At 36.2% G+C, this 13,500-nt stretch overlaps 1 protein-coding gene across 7 annotated transcripts in view; it reads left to right on the forward strand.

The window, feature by feature from the left end:
* Window positions 1–13,500, forward strand: part of MELK (maternal embryonic leucine zipper kinase) — a 90,786-nt gene that overhangs the window by 23,390 nt on the left and 53,896 nt on the right. For 6 of the 7 annotated variants that reach the window (XM_074200428.1, XM_074200430.1, XM_074200433.1 and 3 more), the window contains 2 exons: window positions 1,400–1,492; window positions 3,273–3,371. In XM_074200428.1, the coding sequence (XP_074056529.1) occupies window positions 1,400–1,492; window positions 3,273–3,371 (192 nt within the window). The remainder of the gene's footprint in view (window positions 1–1,399; window positions 1,493–3,272; window positions 3,372–13,500) is intronic. The other variant, XM_074200431.1, reaches the window with a different exon arrangement.

Here is a 13,500-nt window from a genome sequence, read left to right on the forward strand (position 1 = left end):
GAGAAAGTGTCACTGTGGTGTGACAAGTCAACATAGGAAATGTTTTTCAATGGAAGTATTGATCTGAGTTTGATCCAAATTCCCCCCCCACCCAAATCCTGAGTTGTAAATAAAAAAGCAGATCTTATGAGAAAAAAGAGTTCCTTCAGTTTAAATAGAGAAGTTTTTTGGACCTTATCAGAAAACTGTTCTGTGAAGTTTCTTTTATTTGCAGTGGATATAAAAGGTCCAATATGTAAATGAAGGCCAAATGATTTAGAATTGGGATCAGAAAACTGTTTAGGCCTGGGAACCCTGATTGGGGCTAAGTATTGCTGGTGTTGGTGTCATTATTAGATATTAGATATAAGGATAAAAGGAGAAGAAAGAGAGTAAAGGAGAAGTAAAAAGAAAAAGATTAGGGGAAAAGAGAAGCTCAAAGTTAGTAGTCTATTCTAATAAATTTTCCTATATTGGTGACTGATTTTTTTTTTTTTTTTGTTTTATCTTTTGTATTTCTCCCCAAGATCACTTCTTGGTCTCCTGTTTCTTGAATGTCCCTGAAAATGTTATTTCTACTATAAGAGGAATTATGTAGATAATGTGTGAGGTTATGCCCTGATAATCTCCCCTTTGGCTCCCTCTAGGCCCCAAGACCTATGTGCCTTTGTCCCCACTAGTCCTCTTTGCTCATTTTGGTAGCACTTTATCAACATTGTAAAAGAACCTCAGAGAGTAATAGTTCAGTGGTGTCAAACTCAAATAGAAACAGGGACCACATAACTATAATAAGACCACATATTGACTTAGTTTTAAAATGTAAGATTATTTATGTTTTATTAAATATTTCTCAATTGCATTTAATCTCAGAAGGCACTCGGAATGGCTCTTAGTCTTGTGTTTGACAGCTACAGTGTCATGAAACCTTTTTGTTTTATTAATTAAGGAACTGAGATTGAGACAGATGACTTCTCCAAGTCTCCAACAGTTAACGGCAGAAGAGAGATCAAATCTCAGGTTTCCCAATTTCTAATTTAGTGCTAACCTGAAATTGTAGAACTTTTTTAAAGCAATGAGGTTTCTGTTTATTGAGACCCGAGAAAGTTACTTTAACTCTCATTCCTTCTCTCTCTCTCTCTCTCTCTCTCTCTCTCTCTCTCTCTCTCTCTCTCTCTCCATATACACACACACACACACCAGAAAGAGTCACTTTTAATTCTTGAGTGTGTCAAAGTGGCATAATTTCTGTGATACCACATAGACGTGGGAAACCAAGAGGAGAATCTGTCCAGTTAGGATGCACTTTCATGAAGTAGAAGCCTGACTGTTTTTCTTCTATTTCATGCCCCCTGGTTGCAGTGTGTTCTAATTTCTGCTGTCTGTTGAATCTTTCATGTTCAGTATTCTGTCTCTTCTGCAGAGTAGCAAGGATTGCCATTTACAGACATGTTGTGGAAGTCCAGCTTATGCAGCTCCTGAACTCATTCAAGGCAAATCCTATATTGGATCAGAGGTATCTTATATGTTTTTCTTGTTTATTTTTTGTTGCATTTTTTTTTATTTTTATTTTTTCAAGGCAGTCAGGGTTAAGTGACTTGTTCAGGGTCACACAGTGTCAAGAGTCTGAACTCGAATTTGAACTCAGGTCCTCCTGACTCCAGGGCCAGTGCTCTGTCCTCTGTGTCACCTACCTGTCCCTAGTTGTTTTTGTAATAAAAGTTATTTCCCTCTTCTGGATTGGGTTAGCTAAACTGGTTATAGTATGATTCTCAGAGCATAGAGAAAGGCTGTTCCTTGACCACTAGCTTTGCCATCTCTTTTATAAATGACTGCCATCAAACATTTACAAAGGAAGATTGGCTTAGAGTATATAAATAGATCATTACCACAAGGGGGGGGGTTCAAAATGTGTGTTGTAATTGATGTTTCTTCTATGAAGAAACTGACTTGGTTATTAGGTTTTAAAAAAAATGAAAGGGAGATGTGGAGAGAAAACTTTGAAAGTTCAGTGACAAATATAATATTATAGATGCTTTACAAGTTGATTTATTATAGAGGAGAGGAGTTAGTTAACTCTTCCAAGTAAACTGTAGAGGCCAAGGACTGGCTTGTTTTTTATGTCCTTAATGTCTAAGGGCACATTGACTTGTACCCAGTAGGTAGTTTTTAAATGGATTTTGAGTTTTTATTCATAGATCTGAAAGAGAATAAATGCCTTTTTTCCCCCTCTAAATTGTTTGCATGTTACCTTTGATTTCTAGGTCACTGGTCTTTTTGGAACTTGTAAGCTATTGGTCCAAATCTAATGTCTGCCTGCCTGACTGTTATCTAGGTTTCCTAACAGTTTTTATCAGTAGTGAATTCTCATACTAGTAGTAATGATCTTTGTGTTTTCTACCATGAGGTTACTAGGTTTACTTTTATGTGGTTTTTTTTTTGTATTTGTAGCTGACCCTCATGTGAACCTATAGACATTGTTATACTTTATGAATTTAAAGATCATCTTCTGACTGGGTCAGTCAGTTTTTCTGTAGATTTAGTCACCTTTCCCTGTAACATCTATGTCTAAAACTCTCCTCCTTAGATATTACTCTCATATAGATATGTTGCTACTTCCATTAGATTGTCAATTCCTTGAGGGCAATGATTAGTTTACTTGCCTGATATACATACATACATACATACATATATATATATATATAGAGAGAGAGAGTGTCTTAATTTTTCTAAATTTATTCTTTTGTGTTCAAATTTTTTTTATTATATTTTATTTTTCCAATTATAGATAATATTTCTTGAATTTAACATTGTTTAAAAATCTGACCTTTAGTTTCTTAAGGCCTCAGTTTCCTCTTGTATTCAATAATGAGGAATTTGGAATAATAGTCTCACTGTTTCCTTCTAGCTCTAAGTTTAGACTGCCTACTTGTTTTTGCTAAATTTGTTGTTTGGTTTCATAGTTCAGGTTCATAGGTTTATATAATGATTTTTTCTAGATGACTGTATTGATTTGTTATAGTATCTCCCCAGACATTAATTTGAAACTGCTCCTATAATTACTAGGATCATCTCAGATTAACATATTTAAGTCCCATTTGACTTTTTAACATGCTTTTGACAGAGTAGAGACTTTGTTATCTGCAGCCTATAAAACATAGAAATTTGATACCTTAATTCCTTTATTCTTTTCATTATCCAGACAGTTAAGTGATTAGGAAATTACTTATAGTACGTAAGATTTATTGTTGGGTTAAAAATTGTCTTTAATGCAGTTTGAATGTTTTCTCCCTTAGGCAGATGTTTGGAGCATGGGAATTCTCTTATATGCACTACTATGTGGATTTCTACCATTTGATGATGATAATGTCATGGCTTTATACAAGAAGATTACTGTAAGTATTACATGCTCAAATTTAAATGAATGCCTTGTATTTTAGGCAATTGTTTAACATTGAACACAAGTGGTAAGTGGTTTATTTGGAAGATTATGCATACTTTCAGGACTCTGTGCTCACATCCATATGGGTACACTCCCATGGAACAGATATAATCCATGTATGCATTCTCATTCAATGAGATTCTAGTCCATGACCATTCGTAAATCTTCACTAGACATTCTAATACATTAGGGACCCTCCTCAAGCTCTCTTATTCAGACTTTCCATCAGTTATCTCTCCCTTTCCATACACACTGGCTTCAGTTTCTTTTTCAGGCCTAAGTTCTTCTGTGCCTCTCCATTTCCCTATTTATATTGAAATCTTCTAATTTTGTAGCACTTAGATTTCTGCTATACCCTTCTCCCTTTCAGATTACTATCCTTAGAATGAAGGATTTTTTTTTTGAGGTTTTTTTGCAAGGCAATGGGGTTAAGTGGCTTGCCTAAGGCCACACAGCTAGGTAATTATTAAGTATCTGAGGCTGAATTTGAACTCAGGAACTCCTGACTCCAAGGCCAGTGCACTATCCACTGTGCCACCTAGATGCACCAAGGATTTTTTTTTTTAGATTTTTCAAGGCAATGGGGTTAAATGGCTTGCCCAAGGCCACACAGCTAGGTAATTATTAAGTGTCTGAGACTGGATTTGAATCCAGGTACTCCTTACTCCAGGGCTGGTGCTTTATCCACTGTGCCACCTAACGAAAGAAGAGGAAAAAATCATCAAAGTCAATCAATATTTTGAAAAAAATCTGACAATATATGCAGTGTTTCATATCTGTAGACCCTCTCTTTCCTCACCTCTGAAAAGTAGATGGGAAAGGTGTCTTAAATGTCTCTTCTTTGGGGCTATGCTTATTTGTTGTAATTTTGCAATATTTCTCCTATTCTGAGATTTTAATTTATGTTGTATTCATTGTTCTGCTTCACTATAAATCAGTTCATTTAAGTATTTGAAGGGAGTCTCTGTAATTTTCATTTTTTATAGTACATTATATTTTCTTCCACTATTGTATCACAGTTTAGTTGATGTATATCTACTTAATTTTCAGTTCTTTGTTATTACAAAGAGTAGTATAAATATTTTGGTGTATACTTCCCCTTGCCTTTTGAATAATTTAATTCCTCTGATACTATGGTATTCTGTAACTTCAGTGAATCCTTGAATTCCACAAATCAAGTACGTTACATTTGTGAAAATGAGGGTATATTTCCTAAATGTAATTCATCTTGCTCTCTTTTTCCTTTTCAATTCTGGGACCAATTCACTGTTTATCTGCAGTGCCTGTCCAAGGTGTGTAGACACACACACACACACACTCTCTCTCTCTCTCTCTCTCTCTCTCTCTCTCTCTCTCTCTCTCAGCTCTACACATTGTTGATCTAAATGCATTTCCTAGTTTGGACAGTTGGCATTCATTATCTGTTTGTTGTTTTTATGTGTGGATACTTAGGTCCAACTCCTGAGTGAAAGTGGACCTCATTTAGGAAGTTCCTGGTCTTGAGGCTTTCAGCACAGTTCATTTTCACAGAGGAGTGTTTAGAGGATCCTACCATCTAGAGAAACTTCGTTTAATTTGGACTTTACACTGACCTCCTTAATGGTGGCAAATACATTTGTCAAATGTATCTACTTTACTTTACTTGATATTAGTTAGGGGGTTGCTGAAAACCATTATTTCTACTACGGTTTTATTAGAATCTTACATGATTTTAATATGTGTATGTGGAGACACCTTTGGGGGTGTGAGCATAAGATAGCATTTTTCTCTGTTGAATCAAATACTTTATTTGTTTATTCATTCATCCATTTATTTATTTATTTAGATTTTCCAAGGCAATGGGGTTAAGTGGCTTGCCCAAGGTCACACGGCCAGGTAATTGTCTGAGGCCAGATTTGAACTCAGGCACTCCTGACTCCAAGGCCAGTGCCACCTAGCTGCCCCTGAATCAAATACTTTAAAGAAAATTCAGTACACAATAAGTACAGTGGAATCCCATATATTCATTTTTCAGTCAGATGTATTACTATAGAGATACAATATGTGCATCTTTTTGATAGTAAAGAATTCTAAACAAATGGGTGTCCACTAGTTGGAGGATGATTGAGTAAAGCATATGAATGTGAAATAAATGATGAATTTTAAAGAATTCAGAGAAGCATGGGAGGACATGTATGGAACCTAAAACCTTTTTTTCACACAAAGAATGGAAAAAGAGGATTATATATGACATTCAACATCTTCATAATGCACAACATGATTTATTTTGTATGTTTCAAATGTGTAACATGGCAATTCCAATATTTTCCTGCTATATACATTCCCCCTTAAATATCTTTGCTTCTGGCTGATTCATTGGCACTCTTTTCTTCTTTTTTAATGTTTTTGTTAGTATCTTTCCTTTTCCTCTTCCCCTATAAATTTCTGCTTCAATCATCCATCTCCAAGAAAAAATGAAAAACCCCTCTATTTTAGCCATATCTCAATGTGTATGTCTTATTCTACACTTCTAATCTTTACGGAGGACTGGGAAACCTGCTTTATCATCAGTGCACTGGAGTCAAAATTGGTAATTATATTAATTGGAGTTTTTAAGACTTCCTTGTTTTCCTTTACAGTGTTGTAGTAATGAATCAGACCATACAAATACTTATAGGTATATCATGTTTTACAGAACACTGTTATCATATTTATTTATATGCTATAATTTGACCCTTTCCAAATGATATATGCTCACTTTATTTACTGAATTTTGGTTTAAAAAAAGTGCTGCAGTAAAATATTTTTATGAATATGCAATTTTTCCATCTTTCTTTGCTCTCTGGAGTATAAACCAAAATTGTGGTATTTCTTGGACAAAGCACAGGCACAATTTAGTAATATTTTGGTTATAGATCCAAATTGCTTTCAAGAGGGATTGGTTCATAAGTGCAAAGGGCAACAAAAATGGATGGGAATTCAGGGAATCCTGTAGGGATTTGCATGAACTGATGCTGAGTGAGATGAGCAGAACCAGAAAAACACTGTACACCCTAACAGCAACATGGGGGCAATGATCAACCTTGATGGACTCACTCATTCCATCAGTGCAACAATCAGGGACAATTTTGGGTTGTCTGCAATGGAGAATACTGTCTATATCCAGATAAAGAACTGTGGAGTTTGAATAAAGATCAAGGACTAATACTTTTAATTTAGGAGAAAAAAAACTGATATCTTATTGTCTGAGCTTGCTATTTCTTTTACTTTATGTTTCTTCCTTAAGGATATGATTTCTCTCTCATCACGTTCAATTTGGATCAATGTATACCATGGAAACAATTTAAAGACTGGCAAATTGCCTTCAATTCACAGTCTATCAACAGTGTATTAATGTTTTCTCCTATTTGTCTCTTTAACCATTTTCATTTCTTTTTGCAACTTTACTAATTTAATGGGTATGAGGGGAACCTCAACTGAACCCTCCCTGCTGTTAGGCAGTTATACTAGACTTCCCATACCTACTTAGTATCTCATTATCATTTTTCTAAATCTTTTAATACTGCCTTAAATCTTCCCTGACTTCCTTACCTAGCCCCCTCAGCTGAGAACCTTTGCCTCATGTTTTATTTTTTATTTATGTAAGGCAATGGGATTAGGTGCCTAGCTCAAGGTCACACAACTAGGAAGTTATTAAGTGTCTGAGGTCATATTTTAACTCGGGTCTTCCTGACCCCATGGCTAGTGCTCTATCCACCATGCCAACTAGCTGCCCCATTGCCTCATGTTTTGCAGAAACAATTGAGGCCATTTATTTACTCTGAACTCCCTCTTTTACCCTCTTCTCTGTCTCTCATCTCTCTCTCAGGTGCCTTGTGTCATTCTCTCTTCCTTCATCCTGTTTCACAAGACTAACTTCTTTATAGGTAGTCAAATGATCTATTCCATCTTATCCCCAACAGATTGCTCCCACTGTCATCCCACTCTCACTTATTTTCACTTTCTCTTTCTTTCTATACTCTCCCTCCCCCCTCCCTCTCTCCCCCCTCCCCCTCTCTCCCCCCCTCCCCCCTCTCCCCCCTCCCCCTCTCTCCCCCCTCCCCCCTCTCCCCCCCTCCCCCCCTCCCTCTCATCCCCCTCATGCTCACATCCTGGATTTGTCACCATCTCTCACTCTCCTTGTATCCAAGCTTTTCCCAAGGTCTTTGATTTAATCTCATTATCTTTCTAATCTGATATTTCCACACTCCATGGTGAGGACACTCACCCCTCTCACTGGACTGCTGCAGTAGCTTGCTGCTGGATCTATCTCTTTCAAACCTTTCCCCACTTAGTTCTGTTCTCCATTCAGTCCCCAAAGGTCCTGCGGTGTAACTCCCCTAGCCAAGAAGCTTTTTATATGTAGGTCAAGTGTTCATTTGGAGCTTATTGGTGTGTGTGTGTGTGTAAGCTGTTGGACCAATTTTGATTTCTTCCTGTCTGCTTTCCCATTTTCCTAGCAGTTTTTCTTGATTAGTGAATTCTTACCCCTGTTTGTTTTGGTAATTGTCATAATTCCTCTTGGTGATGTGGTAACTCCACATATTTTGTACATGCTTGGAGTGAAATTTCTTTTTCTTCCTTCTGAGTTTTGTTTAGATTGGTGATTTGGTTTCCTTTTTTGATTTCCCTCTACTGAAGTTATTGTTTCAGTTAATTTTCAGTTGTTTCTCTAGGGTTCTTTAAGCAAATCATTTCATCATTTTAAAAAATTGATAATTTTGATTCCTCTTTACAAATACTCTCTTAATTTTTTCCTTTTTTTTATTGATGCAGCAATAGCTAGCATTTTTAGAACTATGTTAAATAATTGGAACAATAAACATACTTGTTTTGATTTTGATTTCATCAGAAAGATCTCTAGTATTTCTACCTCTTTTTTAATAAGTATTAATTATTGTATTAAAAATAGATAACTTAATTATTTTTAACATGATGCTGCATTGCAAAAAATGCTTTTCTACATCTATTGATTTTTGTTGTTTGGGATATTGTGTATTATAATTTGTAATTTTTGTAATATTAACCAATCTTGCATTCATGGTACAAACAAAATGTATACTTTAAAAAAATACCTTCTTTGCTAATATTTTTGTCATTTATTAAGCATTAATTGCTTTTTAGCTTCATTTCTGTGCTTTATCTCTTCCTATTTTAGGAAATGGCTATGACATTCCTCAGTATTTTCACTTTGTAGTGTTTTTTAAATGGTCTTTGTTGATTATGTTTTTGCTTCTCACTCTGATTCTTGTTCCTGGTCAGTTTTCTTTTGTTACTTTTTTGTTCCCTATGTTTTTTCTTTGGGTTTATGCCTTTTTTGGAGTCATTTATTTTCTCTTTCAGTTTTTCACCTGGAAAAATATTTTGGCTTATCATGTAATGAGAGGGAAGAATCACAGATGGACAAACTGTTCCACTTGTCCTGAGGAAACACTTGAAAGATCTAGGTGACCCAGAAGGCCTTTAGCATGTTGGATAGATTTTCTACAGTATATGAACAAAATTCTCATGGTATGAGAAGGTGCAGATGGACTGAAATTAGTACTGGTACAGTCATACCTCATTTTTTTGTTGTTGTTGCTGCTTTACTGTACCTTGCAGTTATGGAGGGTTAGTTTTGTTGTTGTTGTTTATTTGTTTTTACAAGTGGAAAGTTTGTGGCAACTCTGAATTTAGCAGATCTATTAATCACCATTTTTCCAATAGCATGTGCTCACAATCATGTTTGTGCCTTGTTTTGGTAATTTTTGCAATATTTCAAACTTTTTCATTATTATATCTGATTTGGTGATCTGTGATCAGTGATCATTGATATTATTACTTTGTAATTGTTTTGGGGCACTGTGAACCACACCTTTATAAAATGGCAAACTTAATATTATGACAGATGTTATATGTGTTCTGACTTCTCCTGTGACTTAGCATTCCTCAGGCTCTTGGGCATCTATATTGCCTGAGACACAACAATGTTGAAGGGTATCACATAAGCTTAGTTGATAAACTGTAGCAGGGTTTGAAAGAACTTTTTCCTATTTTGAAAGTTCTACTATGAGTAGAATGCTATCATAAAGCATCTTATACTACAGCAAAAATCTTTCGTGGAAGGAAAAGTCAATTGATGTGGCAAATTTCATTGTTGTCCTACTTTAAGAAATTACTCTAGTCACCCCAGGCTTCAGAAACCGCTACCCGGCTCAGTTAGCAGCCATCAACATCGAGGCAAGACTTTCTACCAGCAAAAAGAAGACTTAGATGACATAATTTTTTTATCAAAAATTTTTTAAAATTCTTTTTCATTTTATTTATTTAAAGCAATGGGGTTAAGTGACTTGCCCAGGGCCTCACAGCTAGGCAGTTATTAAGTGTCTGAGGTCAAATTTGAACGCAGATTCTCCTGACTCCAGGACCAGTACTCTATCCATTGTGCCACCTAGCTGTCACTAAAAAAAAGTGTTTTTTAATTAAAGACATGTACATTGTTTTTTTCAGCTATAAGCTACACTTAATAGACTATAGTTTAAGCATAAGTGTAAACATTTTATATGTACTGGGGGAAAAATTGTGTGACCGACTTTATTGTGATATTCCCTTTACTGCAGTGGTCTGGAATTGAACCCACTATATTTCTTTTTTTTTTTCTGAACCCACTATATTTCTAAGGTATACCTGTATAAGAGGTAAAGGAGAAAAAATTAAGTAAGCCATAGACATTTGGTTGGGAGTAAAGAGTCCTACTTCTTCTATTAATTGAACCTAAACTTCAATACACTTCAGTTTCTTCATCTGTTAAATGAGAAGGTGTTATCTAAACATCTGTGATTCTCTTTATACTCAAGCCAGAAAACCAGCAAGATTTAAAAGGGAGAAGGATCCTTTCTGGTAACATAAAAGGATCAAGCAAGCTGAGCAATTAACCCTGACCATATGATTGAAACACAAAGTCCAGAGTATCTTGTGCATTAATGCTCTGGTATCAATATCTGTGTAAGTCTATTTATATTTTATTCTTCCTGGAAAAGATGGAGTTGTTTGAAGCAGAGGGCCAATGTTTGTAGTATTCTTTTTCTCTGCTGCTCTGGCTTTGTATATTCTTTTTGCTAGACTAGGCCCCAGTTTTCTATTTAATTGTGGCAAGAAAGATTTGATTTAGAAAAATACAATTCTCAGGGAGCAGAAAGGTGGCATGAGAGGTGGCAGACCCAGGTGGTCAGAATTACAACCTTTAAGGTTAGGATCCTAGTACCAAGTGTCAATAGGGTAGGTTGACACATGGTACTGGGATCCTACCCTTAGATTTTTCACTTGCTGTATTGTTTTCTTAGCCAATTTTCTCCGATGTTTGAAATTAGTGCAGTTTAATGCAAATTAAAGCTACAAAAAATAGGAGGAGCCAGTTTGGAATAGTGTCAGCAAGACTGGGGAGCTCAGTGTCTTCACAGCTGGAAGCTGTAGGCATAGCAGCGGCAGCAGCATCTGCTACTCCTTCTTTGTTAAATCCCTCTGTGCCTGGCTTCTTGATTTTTGGAAAGGAGGTGGAGATAGTATGAAGGACAGACTCCTGACATCTGGTAGAGTTCTAGAGGCACCCTAGTTCCTTAATCCCTTCCAATTCCCCTAGAGAAACAGTGACAAGGTCTGGAGACTTCCTCAAAGAATTGGTGGCTGTCATAGTTACTCCTTTAAGCTTGATTCCAGGAAGCAGAAATTTTGAGTTTTGTAAAAAAAAAAAAAAAAAAACAGATGCTGCTGGTTGAATAAATGATCTAGAAAAGAGAAACATTATGCTTCATGCTACTCAGTAAAGGGAGAGAGACAAAGTATTGTTTTGTGGTTTCATAAAACATTAAGCAATCTTCTTTATTCCTTTCAGTGTATTTTCTTATCAGCAAAGTGTTTATTGGCTACCCAAAACTATTCTGATATTTTTAAGCCTTCTAATATTTGCTATTTTGCCCTTTGGATAATAAGTCTCACCATTCCAAGGAAATGAACAGACTGATGGATCTTGTACTTTGTTGAAGTGAGCACTGGATTTGGAGTCAGAGGACTTGGGTTCAAATTCCAGCTTTTTTTTTTTTTTTTTCTAAGTTATTAACTTGAAATATTTAGATTTTTATAAGATCTTCTTGTCCTGGGTGTCTGGATCCATAAAGCAATCAGGCTGCATTGTAGTTGACTTCAAAGACCCCTTCCATTTCTAAATAGTATGTCTGTGATTAAAATTATCCTAACTGTTACGATTATAGTAACACCAGGTAGAAAGAGTTTATTGTTTATCCTTTGTTTTGTGAGTAGAGCCTTCCAGAACTGTGCTGCAGCTCTATGGAAAGTGTTCTTGGGCTAGGAGGAAGGCAGCCTTTTGGCCTCTGTCCCAAGTTAAACTTTGCTCTTGTAGGAGGGATCCTTATTTCTGGTCCTGCAGTCTCCCATCCTTCATACTTTACCGTTTTTAGTGTGAAGTGTCTTCAGTTGTCCTCTAAATATTGAAGTGAGCTGGGCTTTAGAATACTGATGAGAGGATAATGATTTGATATTCCTTTCTATTTCAACTTTACTTTAGGAATCTCAAGGTTCTGAATTCACATTCAAGCCTTTCTGGTTTTCTTTTCTCCTTTTTTCAAAGTATGAAAACTAAGATAACAAAGTGCCTTGAGATCATAACCTATGAAGATTGGTTCAAAGAACTTGGCTTGTTTACCTAGGAGAAGAGAACACTTGAGTGTTGGATAAGACATGATAGCTCATGTTCAAGTATTTGAGCTATTATTTGGAGAAGAGATTGGACTTGCCCTGCTTGGCCCATGGAAGCAGAAGTCAGAGCAATCAGTCAGCATTTCTTAAGCCTCTGCCCATTGCCAGCCCCTATGCTGGGTCTTGGAAGCATAGAATGCAAATGGGAAGCAGGCCTGTTTCTCCAGATATCATTTTACTGGGGATTGGGTAGAAGTTGTGGAGAGACATATTTAGGTCTGATCTAAAGAAATAACTATTAACATTTAGAGCCTTGCAGTCAATCAGCAAGCATTTATTAAGGACTTTCTCTCCTGTGCAGTGTGTGAAAGAGCTTCCATTTGAATGAGAGGACCATTATTCATAGTTCATTCCTTTAAAATAATTATCAAGTAGATAAATAACAAAGTGCTTTAGAGGAAAACCCTATCAGCTTTTGGGTTGAAAGTGGGACTGATAAAAGTCTCTTTTAGGAGGCTGTAGTGTAGTCAAATCTTAAAATAAACCAGGGGCTCTAAGAATGAGACCAAGGGATAGTGGTGCAAAGCCTTGGAGGTGTGAGTTCCTTAGACTGTGTGTCAGGAATGTTTGTTTAAACTCTGTCTTCCTTAGGACAAGGAACTGCTTTTACATTCCATTCTTTCCCTTTGTACCTGGCCTAACATAAGTTCTTCATAAACACTTATTGATTGATTAAAAGTTGGCTACTGTGGATAGATTGTTGGGGAAAATAGAAGTAAGTAAAGTGTTAAGATCAGACAGATAGGAAGGGGACTGACTTGTGAAGAGCTTTAATTGCCAAACACAAATTTATTTTTAATCCTAGAGGAAATAGCCATTGGGACTTAGCAAGTAGTAAGACCTACCTACTCTTAAAGAAGTTACAAGATTTGGGAAATGATTGAATATGTGGGATGATCCAGAGAGATGATGTAAATCTAGATCCATCCAGAGAGGCTGGAAAAATTAGGAGAAAGTAGAGTCACAGAAGTTCAGAGAAGAAAGAAGGCCCAGCAGTAGAGATGAAAGGTCAAGGATCATTCAGTCAAATATTTGTTAAGGGTCTACTATAATCCATACATATCTGAAGATATAGATACAACGAACGAAGCTATTCTGCCTCCAAATAGCTTGTTTCTTATCCTTTGTTATCGAGGTAGACCAAAATGACATCACTAAGTTAGAGACAAGTTACAGTGTGTCCAACTGTGGCTAATCAGACCTATATGAACTTAGAATGCTCTCCTGCTTCTCACAAAAACAGTCCATGGAAACACCTGGGGTAGGTACTCTAAACTTGGGTATCTCTCATTCAAAGGGGGGGAGTTAATTAG

Source organism: Macrotis lagotis, chromosome X, assembly GCF_037893015.1.
Source record: "Macrotis lagotis isolate mMagLag1 chromosome X, bilby.v1.9.chrom.fasta, whole genome shotgun sequence".
NCBI lineage: Eukaryota > Metazoa > Chordata > Mammalia > Peramelemorphia > Peramelidae > Macrotis > Macrotis lagotis.